This window comes from Lepidochelys kempii, chromosome 5 (genome assembly GCF_965140285.1).
Source record: "Lepidochelys kempii isolate rLepKem1 chromosome 5, rLepKem1.hap1, whole genome shotgun sequence".
NCBI lineage: Eukaryota > Metazoa > Chordata > Testudines > Cheloniidae > Lepidochelys > Lepidochelys kempii.
This window is the reverse complement of record NC_136384.1, coordinates 36,526,965-36,537,991: the sequence shown is the minus strand read 5'-3', so window position 1 is coordinate 36,537,991 and position 11,027 is coordinate 36,526,965. Positions and strand designations below refer to the sequence as shown.

The window sequence follows — 11,027 nt, the reverse complement described above, 5'->3', positions numbered from 1 at the left end:
CATACAATAAAGCTGGTGCAAAATATTAATCTCAAACTAAAGATCCAAGCAGCCTAAACACACAGTCAAGTTGAACCAAAGAATCTGGCACAAAGCCCTCAAGCAAGCCAGCCCAAGGATTAATTCCGAGTTAATATAGGGCCTAATCCAGAAGGTTGCTGAGGCAAAGCTTCCAATGCCGAAGAATAGGGATGTTATTGCTTTGACCGATCATTTTAAAGCATTTATTTTGAGATGCATTCTACTTGTGTTACGAATGGTAAAACAAACTGAAGAGTATTTATACAATGGGGACCTAATCACAGTTAGAGTCTCTGGGCACGACCATAATACAAATAGACAGTGCTCACGTCAAAGTTTTCATTAAATTATCATCCAGCTCTATGTTCAAAATGTTAAACTGTTCAAGATAAAAACGTGAAAACACTTAATTCCTATACACTGCAGTCACAATCCCAAGAGACATTAAGGGCATGTCTACACTGGCAGAGTTACAGCGCCGAGAGTTACAGCGCTGCTCAGAGAGCACCGAAGGGAAACCGCTGTTGTGTGTTCACACTGTCAGCTGCCTGCGCAATAGCATGTTCACACTTGCAGCACTTGCAGTGGTATTCGGAGCAGTGCACTCTGGGCAGCTATCCCACAGAGCATCTCTTCCCCTTCTGCTGCTAAAAGTTATGAGAAAAAGGGGGGGGAGGGGTCACAGGGCATTCTGGATCCTGTCCCAAAGCCCCATGATGCATTGCTTCATATCCCAGCAATCCCTGTGCTTCCGTCCACATTTGGCACCATCTTTCAACCGTTTGCGTACCGCGCGCTCTGCCTCTTCAGTCTGCAGGAATGGATCCCGAACTGTTGACCAGTTTGCTGCTCACTCAGACTAACATGTCACAAGTGGCAGTTAAGGAGTTATTCCTTAAACTACAAAGACAAGAGGAGTGTGACATTGATCTCTCCATGGGTAGCAGCTACGACACAAGATTGCTTGTGGCATTCACGGAGGGGCTGACCACAGTGGAACGCTGCTTTTGGGCTCAGGAAACAAGCACTTAGTTGAGGGATCACATTGTGATGCACATCTGAGATGAGGAGCAGTGGCTGCAGAACTTTTGGATGAGGAAAGCCACATTCATGGGACTGTGAGATGAGCTCGCCCCAGCCCTGTAGTGCATGGACAGGAGAATGACAGCTGCCCTGTCATTGGAGAAGAACATGGCAATTGCACTGTGGAAGCTGGTCAGTCGCTACTCAGTTTGGAGTGGGAAAGTTGACGGTTGGACTCGTGTTGACAGAAGCCTGCAGGGCCTTTAATCGCATCCTGCTCTGAAAGACCATGACTCTGGTCAATGTGCGTGACATTGTGGATGGTTTTGCACAAATGGGCTTCCCTAACTGCGGGTGGCAATAGATGGCACGCATATTCCAATTCTGGCACCAGACCACCTAGCACATTAATCGGAAGGTGTATTTCTCAATGGTTCTCCAGGCGCTTGTGGATCACCATGGCTATTTCACAGACATTAACGCAGGCTGCTCCAGAAAGGTCCATGATGCACACATCTTTCAGAACACTGGCCTGTTCAAGAAGCTGCAAGCAGGGACTTTCTTCCCAGACAGGAAGATCACCGTAGGGGAAGTCAAAATGCCCCTTGTGATCCTGGGAGACCCCGCCTATCCCTTAACGCCATGGCTTATGAAGCCATACACGGGGCAACTTGAGAGCAGCAAGAAGTGGTTAAACAGGCTGAGCAAGTGCAGAATGACTGCTGAGTATGCTTTTGGCCGCTTAAAAGCCCGCTAGCATTGCCTCTATGGGGAGCTGGACCTGGCCGATGACAATATTCCTACACTTATAGCTGCGTGCTGTACACTCCATAATATTTGTGAAGGGTGAAAACTTCACTCAGGGCTGGACCACAGAGGCTTAGCACCTAGAGGCTGAGTTTGAACAGCCAGAGACCAAGGCTATTAGAGAAGGTGGGGTCGCCACCGAGTAGCGCATCCAGCTCTTTGTAGAACCGGCAGCTCGTGGGCGCAGCACCGGAGCAGCAGTTTGCCTCCTGCACTTAGTGGTAGGCATTCTGCAGCTTCTTCACTTTGACCCTGCACTGCAATGTGTCATGGCCCCTTTCTGTCATGCATCGTGAAATCTGTCCATAGGTATCATAATTCCTACTAGCTGGAGTGCAGCTCGGATTGGACAGCCTCCTCTCCCAAAATGCTGATGAGGTCCAGCACCTCGGCATTGCTCCAAGCGGGGGATCACCTGGTGTGTGGAGCAGGCATGGCCACCTGGAAAGATGCGCTGAGACCACTGCACGCATCACCCAACAAACAGGAAGGGGACTTTCAAAATTCCAAAGGAACGTACGGGGTGGCAATGACAGTTGGTCATCTGAGGTCAGGGCAGTAGAGTTTAAACCAATGACCAGAGAGGTGAGAACAGGCATTGTGGGACACCTCCCAGAGGTCAATCGCAGCGCTGTAATCGAGCACGGTGTCTACACTGGCACTGTAAACCCAGCGCAGAAAGCTCTATACCTCTTGTTGGAGTAGTTTTTTTTAAAAGCGCTGCACTGTGCAGTTTCTGCGCACTAAGTGGCTTGGCAGTGTGTACACCTCGTAAGTTACCGCGCAGAAAGCTGCTTTACTGTGCAGAAATTTTCCAGTGTAGACAGGGCCTAAGATCCAATAGTAGGGTAATACATATATGTTATCATTTCTTGGGCCAGGAAGAAAGGACTATGGGCCAAATCCTGCAACTCTTACAATAGTAGTTCCATTGATGTCAATGGGTCTATTTACAAACTAGAGCATGATTGGTCATTTTTTAAACAGGGCCAAATGTCATTTAAATTAAAGGGAAAGTAGCCACTAATGGCTTGATTTCAAAGGGGCTGAGCACCTGTAATTCCCATTGGCTTCAGTACACATGTGAGTGCTTAGAAGAAAACAAAACAAAAACAGACCATAAGTATTGCACCTACAACATTTGCATGTTGATTGCACCTGCAGTTGAACTTGGGTATTTACACCTCCAACTACCTTGTTGCAAGGGCAAATTTTAAGAGGTGGAAATACCCAGAATTTCACCCACAATTCAACTAAAAATACACCACTAAGTACTAATTTTTCCTTTCCTATTAAAGTAGCTATTGCTAGGAGTAGGGGGCTCAGAAACACTAGCTTAGTTTAAAACAACTTTATACTGAAATACACTTAACAATTCATTTTGATTGAAAAGTGCTGCTTTCTATGCAATCTAGCTGCTAGATGAAGTGGGTGCCCTATAAATGTACCATGAATGAGTGATGCCTAAATCATTTACTTTGCTGAAAGATAAATTCATTTAGTAAACCTTCCCTAAGTTACTTTACGTGAAAGATAAAAAACAAATAAAAATAGGGGAAGTTCTGGAGCCCTTATTCTTGATGTTCCTGTTAAAGTCAATGAGACTACTTATGTAAGTAAGATCAGGAGTTCATTGTGCTTAATTCCGGTGGTGTTGTTCCAATTAGGGAACTGCAATGACCATAACAAATAGGAGAAAAGGTGGGTGAGGTAATATCTTTTATTGGACCAACTTCTGTCAGTGAGAGAGACAAGCTTTTGAGCTTACACAGAGCTCTTCTTCAGGCCTGGGACAAACACAAACTCTGCCTAGAAAAATGAATATGCTATTTGAAATTTCAGAAAGAACCATCCATTTGGTTGTTTTTTTTTTAAGTGTTCCTAATAACAAAAAGTAATTTACTAGTTCATTCTCTATTTTTGCCTATCCTACATTGAATAAGCTCTACTTCCAACATATAATGGAATTTTTGTATTTTCCATAAGTTATAGAGAGAAACTGACTGGGTTGCTAACTCAGGGCACATGAAATTTACAGTAAATTGATTAGCTAGCTGATGGACTCTCATACATAATTGCTTTAACAAGAACAACTCATATACTAACAAAGGTACATTTCATAATCTCTTCTATTTATTCTTTAGCATTCATTTTAAATTTTGTTTACCTTATTTTTACAACTAGGTACATTTTGAAACATTTTACATGTAAGCAGGAAGCAAAATGTGTCTTTGAAAAGTTTCAGGATATTCAGTATATAATCAAAAAGAAAAGGAGGACTTGTAGCGCCTTAGAGACTAACCAATTTATTTGAGCATAAGCTTTCGTGAGCTACAGCTCACTTCATCGGATGCATATATGTATATAATCAGTTTAGAAACTTCCAAGATTTTCTTTAATTTCTCATATCTGTATATGTAGTTATTGTGGTGGCTCCCTTTGAGAAATCAGCTCAACATAAGCGTCATTATAAAACCAGTGACATTTATTTTTGTATCGGGTGTTAGAATCCCTGGTGCCTTGGTATTGTTGCACATATAGTACACTTAGGAAAACACTCGTAGTTCTGACAGTCTCTGAGCTTTGTGCTACAACAACCCTAAAAAGAACTGGACTGTTAAGGCTGATGCAATAGCCTCAACTCAGCAATTTCTTGATTTTATTGCCCCATATCTCATCTTAGAAAGACACTGTTTCATCACTTAGGACCAAAGTATCACCCATTTAAAAATAGGTTTCAGAGCAGCAGCCGTGTTAGTCTGTATTTGCAAAAAGAAAAGGAGGACTTGTGGCACCTTAGAGACTAACCAATTTATTTGAGCATGAGCTTTCGTGAGCTACAGCTCACTTCATCGGATGAATGCATCCGATGAAGTGAGCTGTAGCTCACGAAAGCTTAAGCTCAAATAAATTGGTTAGTCTCTAAGGTGCCACTAGTACTCCTTTTCTTTTTGCCCATCTAAAAATGTTTGCAAAAGGGTCCCAGAATACCTGCTTGTTTTGCAGCTAGCAGGAAGTTAGCTCCCACTTAAACTCTAAACAAAGGATGAAATCCACTCTCCCTACACAAAGCTCAAGTGTTCATGGGCTATGCGGGTGTAATGAAAAGAGACTGGAAGGAGTGAAGTCATCCCAGTCTTCCCTCTTTCTGTGGCTGCTGTTTCAATCTATGAACTGAAAGGGCAACCAGAGCCTCTCCACATTTGTTGCTTGGGATGCTGTAATCCTGAATTCCACAATAAGCACTGGAAGAAAACAAAAACAAAAATTAATGTATACCAAAAGCAGAGGACAAAACCAGGAGAGAAAGAAGTGTTCTTTTCTCTTTATTTTCTCCCTGAGGCCTAGTCGACATCTAAACCTGTGGTTGACCTAACTATTTCTCTCAGGGATGTCAGAGACACATAGTTAAGCCTTACCTAATCTGCAGTATAGACAGTGCTGGCTCAATGAAAGACTTCTTCCATCAGCCTAGCTACTGCCTCTCGAGGGGGTTGATTTACTACAGTAACAGAAAAACCCCTTCCATCGTTGTAGCGAATGTTTACACTGAAGCTGGAGGGTAGATGTCTCCTGGGAGTCCTCTACCAGAGCCTAATGAAGCCCTGTGGGCTAGATCCCCAGTGCAATAGCAGTCCAGAGAAGGCATTCCACAGAGCCTGCTCAGATCAATGTGGGGGGTGGGAGGCTGTCAGCCCATCCTTCTTGTGTGAAGCCTATTCTGGAGGCAAGGACCTTAATTCCCATTTTACGGGAGCACATGGACTTCTCCTTATGTTTGGCAGGGGTTATCTGGTCCTTGTCCTCGAGGGGTCTGGAACCCCCTTTGTCTGTTGAGGGATAGGTAGGTGAACCCACGTCACCTACTTCCCTGGGTTCCAGCTCAGGGCCCATAAGCCAGCCAGGTAGAATCAGTCCTCAATAATTCTGCTGCTCTACCCTGAGCTCCTTCTTGCCTCCATTGGTTCTGTAGGCTTCTGCAGCCTGTCGCTTTGGTCATCCGTGCTTTGGGCTGTTGTCACTCTAGGGCAGCATCTCACCAGCTTACTGGCAGGATCATTTTTCCCTAGCTTGCTTGCTCCTCTGGCAATCATCCCACCATTCTGCTTCTGAGCTCTTTTATTCTCCCATCTGCAATGGGGCTCCCAATCAGTGCTGGCCAACAATTGCTGCATTAATTCTTTGGTTGCCAGTTCTACATGGGTTCTATACACCCCATGATAGGCCAATTATCCCCCACTTTACAAGCTCCCAAGCCTCTCCACTGCATGTTAGCCCAGAGGACATGGTGCAGGGCTAAAGCTGTGGTGGATTCCAATGGGAAACCAGCTCAACATAAGTGTCATTATAATATCAGTGACACACTCTAAGGGTATGTCTACACGACGAAATTAGGTCGAATTTATAGAAGTCGGTTTTTTAGAAATCGGTTTTATATATTCGAGTGTGTGTGTCCCCACAGAAAATGCTCTAAGTGCATTAAGTGCATTAACTCGGCGGAGCGCTTCCACAGTACCGAGGCAAGCGTCGACTTCCGGAGCGTTGCACTGTGGGTAGCTATCCCACAGTTCCCGCAGTCTCCGCTGTCCATTGGAATTCTGGGTTGATATCCCAATGCCTGATGGGGCTAAAACATTGTCGCGGGTGGTTCTGGGTACGTATCGTCAGGCCCCCGTTCCCTCCCTCCCCCCGTGAAAGCAAGGGCAGACAATCATTTCGCGCCTGTTTTCCTGAGTTACCTGTGCAGATGCCATACCACGGCAAGCATGGAGCCAGCTCAGGTAACCGTCACCCTATGTCTCCTGGGTGCTGGCAGACGCGGTACGGCATTGCTACACAGTAGCAGCAACCCCTTGCCTTGTGGCAGCAGACGGTACAGTACGACTGGTAGCCGTCATCGTCATGTCTGAAGTGCTCCTGGTCGCCTCTGTGAGGTCGATCAGGAGCGCCTGGGCAGACATGGGCACAGGGACTAAATTTGGAGTGACTTGAGCAGGTCATTCTCTTTAGTCCTGCAATCTGTCCTATTGAACCGTCTTATGGTGAGCGGGCAGGCGATACGGACTGCTAGCAGTCGTACTGTACCATCTTCTGCCGAGCAGCCATGAGATGTGGATGGCATGCAGTCCTTCTGCACCATCTGCTGCCAGCCAAAGATGTAAAAGATAGATGGAGTGGATCAAAACAAGAAATAGACCAGATTTGTTTTGTACTCATTTTCCTCCTCCCCTGTCTAGATCACACTGCAGTCACTCACAGAGAAGGTGCAGCGAGGTAAATCTAGCCATGTATCAATCAGAGGCCAGGCTAACCTCCTTGTTCCAATAACAACGATAACTTAGGTGCACCATTTCTTATTGGAACCCTCCGTGCAGTCCTGCCTGAAATACTCCTTGATGTACAGGCACACCCTTTGTTGATTTTAGCTCCCTGAAGCCAACCCTGTAAGCCGTGTCGTCAGTCGCCCCTCCCTCCGTCAGAGCAACAGCAGACAATTGTTCCGCGCCTTTTTTCTGTGCGGACGCCATACCAAGGCAAGCATGGAGGCCGCTGAGCTCATTTTGGCAATTAGGAGCACATCAACCACCACACGCATTATCCAGCCGTATATGCAGCACCAGAACATGGCAACGCGATACCGGGCGAGGAGGCGACGTCAGCGCGGTCCCGTGAGTGATCAGGACATGGACACAGATTTCTCTGAAAGCATGGGCCCTGACAATGCATGCATCATGGTGCTAATGGGGCAGGTTCATGCTGTGGAACGCCGATTCTGGGCTCGGGAAACAAGCACAGACTGGTGGGACCGCATAGTGTTGCAGGTCTGGGACGATTCCCAGTGGCTGCGAAACTTTCGCATGCGTAAGGGCACTTTCATGGAACTTTGTGACTTGCTTTCCCCTGCCCTGAAGCGCATGAATACCAGGATGAGAGCAGCCCTCACAGTTGAGAAGCGAGTGGCGATAGCCCTGTGGAAGCTTGCAACGCCAGACAGCTACCGGTCAGTTGGGAATCAATTTGGAGTGGGCAAATCTACTGTGGGGGCTGCTGTTATGCAAGTAGCTCACACAATCAAAGATCTGCTGATATCAAGGGTAGTGACCCTGGGAAATGTGCAGGTCATAGTGGATGGCTTTGCTGCAATGGGATTCCCTAACTGTGGTGGGGCTATAGACGGAACCCCTATCCCTGTCTTGGCACCGGAGCACCAAGCCGCCGAGTACATAAACCGCAAGGGGTACTTTTCGATAGTGCTGCAAGCTCTGGTGGATCACAAGGGACGTTTCACCAACATCAACGTGGGATGGCCGGGAAAGGTGCATGATGCTCGCATCTTCAGGAACTCTGGTCTGTTTCAAAAGCTGCAGGAAGGGACTTTATTCCCAGACCAGAAAATAACTGTTGGGGATGTTGAAATGCCTATATGTATCCTTGGGAACCCATCCTACCCCTTAATGCCATGGCTCATGAAGCCGTACACAGGCAGCCTGGACAGTAGTCAGGAGCTGTTCAACTACAGGCTGAGCAAGTGCAGAATGGTGGTAGAATGTGCATTTGGACGTTTAAAGGCACGCTGGCGCAGTTTACTGACTCGCTTAGACCTCAGCGAAACCAATATTCCCACTGTTATTACTGCTTGCTGTGTGCTCCACAATATCTGTGAGAGTAAGGGGGAGACGTTTATGGCGGGGTGGGAGGCTGAGGCAAATCGCCTAGCTGCTGGTTACGCGCAGCCAGACACCAGGGCGGTTAGAAGAGCACAGGAGGGCGCGGTACGCATCAGAGAAGCTTTGAAAACCAGTTTCATGACTGGCCAGGCTACGGTGTGAAAGTTCTGTTTGTTTCTCCTTGATGAAACCCCCCGCCCCTTGGTTCACTCTACTTCCCTGTAAGCTAACCACCCTCCTCTCCTCCCTTTAATCACTGCTTGCAGAGGCAATAAAGTCATTGCTGCTTCACAGTCATGCATTCGTTATTCATTCATCACACAAATAGGGAGATGACTACCAAGGTATCCCAGGAGGGGTGGTGGAGGAGGGAAGGAAAATGCCACACAGCACTTTAAGCACAGCACTTTAAAAGTTTACAACTTTAAAATTTATTGAATGACAGCCTTCTTTTTTTTGGGCAATCCTCTGGGGTGGAGTGGCTGGTTGGCCGGAGGCCCCCCCACCGCGTTCTTGGGCGTCTGGGTGTGGAGGCTATGGAACTTGGGGAGGAGGGCGGTTGGTTACAGAGGGGCAGCAGTGGCAGTCTGTGCTCCAGCTGCCTTTGCTGCAGCTCAACCATACACTGGAACATTCTGGTTTGGTCCTGCAGCAGCCTCAGCATTGAATCCTGCCTCCTCTCATCACGCTGCCGCCACATTTGAGCTTCAGCCCTCTCTTCAGCCCGCCACTTACTCTCTTCAGCCCGCCACTTACTCTCTTCAGCCCGCCACCTCTCCTCCCGGTCATTTTGTGCTTTCCTGCACTCTGACATTATTTGCCTCCATGCATTCGTCTGTGCTCTGTCAGTGTGGGAGGACAGCATGAGCTCGGAGAACATTTCAGCGCGAGTGCGTTTTTTTTTCTTTCTAAGCTTCACTAGCCTCTGGGAAGGAGAAGATCCTGTGATCATTGAAACACATGCAGCTGGTGGAGAAAAAAAAAGGGACAGCGGTATTTAAAAAGACACATTTTATAAAATAGTCGCTACAGTCTTTCAGGGTAAACCTTGCTGTTAACATTACATACATAGCACATGTGCTTTCGTTACAAGGTCGCATTTTGCCTCCTCCCACCGCGTGACTACCCCCTCAACCTTCCCCCCTCCCTGTGGCTAACAGCAGGGAACATTTCTGTTCAGCCACAGGCAAACAGCCCAGCAGGAACGGGCACCTCTGAGTGTCCCTGAAGAAAAGCACTCTATTTCAACCAGGTGACCATGAATTATATCTCACTCTCCTGAGGATAACACAGAGAGATAAAGAACGGATTTTGGTTGAATGCCAGCAAACATACACTGCAATGCTTTGTTCTACAGTGATTCCCGAGTACGTGTTACTGGCCTGGAGTGGTAAAGTGTCCTACCATGAAGGACGAAATAAGGCTGCCCTCCCCAGAAACCTTTTGCAAAGGCTTTAGGACTACATCTAGGAGAACCACAAATGCCAGGGCAAAGTAATCCTTTCACATGCTTGCTTTTAAACCATGTATAGCATTTTAAAAGGTACACTCACCAGAGGTCCCTTCTCTGCCTGCTGGGTCCAGGAGGCAGCCTTGGGTGGGTTCGGGGGGTACTGGCTCCAGGTCTAGGGTGAGAAACAGTTCCTGGCTGTCGGGAAAACCGGTTTCTCCGCTTGCTTGCTGTGAGCTATCTACAACCTCCTCCTCCTCCTCCTCATCTTCTTCGTCCCCAAAACCTGCTTCCATATTGCCTCCATCTCCATTGAAGGAGTCAAACAACACGGCTGGGGTAGTGGTGGCTGAACCCCCTAAAATGGCATGCAGCTCATCATAGAAGCGGCATGTTTGGGGCTCTGATCCAGAGCGGCTGTTCGCCTCTCTGGTTTTCTGGTAGGCTTGCCTCAGCTCCTTCAGTTTCACGTGGCACTGCTTCGGGTCCCTGTTATGGCCTCTGTCCTTCATGCCCTGGGAGATTTTCACAAAGGTTTTGGCATTTCGAAAACTGGAACGGAGTTCTGATAGCACGGATTCCTCTCCCCAAACAGCGATCAGATCCCGTACCTCCCGTTCGGTCCATGCTGGAGCTCTTTTGCGATTCTGGGACTCCATCATGGTCACCTGTGCTGATGAGCTCTGCATGGTCACCTGCAGCTTGCCACGCTGGCCAAACAGGAAATGAGATTCAAAAGTTTGCGGTTCTTTTCCTGTCTACCTGGCCAGTGCATCTGAGCTGAGAGTGCTGTCCAGAGCGGTCAGAATGGAGCACTCTGGGATAGCTCCCGGAGGCCAATACCATCGAATTGTGTCCACAGTACCCCAAATTCGAGCCGGGAACGTCGATTTAAGCGCTAATCCACTTGTCAGGGGTGGAGTAAGGAAATCGATTTTAAGAGCCCTTTAAGTCGAAATAAAGGGCTTCACTGTGTGGACGGGTGCAGGTTTAAATCGATTTAACGTTGCTAAATTCGACCTAAAGTCCTAGTGTAGACCAGGGCTCAATAATAATGA

The 11,027-nt window shown here is 47.4% G+C and overlaps 1 protein-coding gene across 1 annotated transcript; it reads right to left on the bottom strand.

Annotated features, from left to right (window-relative positions):
- Window positions 1-8,863: 8,863 nt before the first annotated feature.
- On the bottom strand, window positions 8,864-10,744 carry LOC140911929 (uncharacterized). Its single transcript, XM_078852774.1, has 2 exons — window positions 10,073-10,744; window positions 8,864-9,485 (listed from the first exon to the last, which is right to left on the bottom strand). The coding sequence occupies exons 1-2, from the start codon at window positions 10,656-10,658 to the stop codon at window positions 8,944-8,946; spliced, it is 1,128 nt and encodes a 375-aa protein (XP_078708900.1). The 5' UTR covers window positions 10,659-10,744; the 3' UTR covers window positions 8,864-8,943.
- Window positions 10,745-11,027: the final 283 nt, after the last annotated feature.

Excerpts from the sequence above, each read along its gene's own strand:
- LOC140911929 (XM_078852774.1), bottom strand. The coding sequence starts at position 10,658 with ATGCAGAGCTCATCAGCACAGGTGACCATGATGGAGTCCCAGAATCGC. Across the intron at positions 9,486-10,072 it reads AGGCAGAGAAGGGACCTCTG|CTGCATGTGTTTCAATGATC; the intron begins GTGAGTGTACCT and ends TTTCTCCACCAG.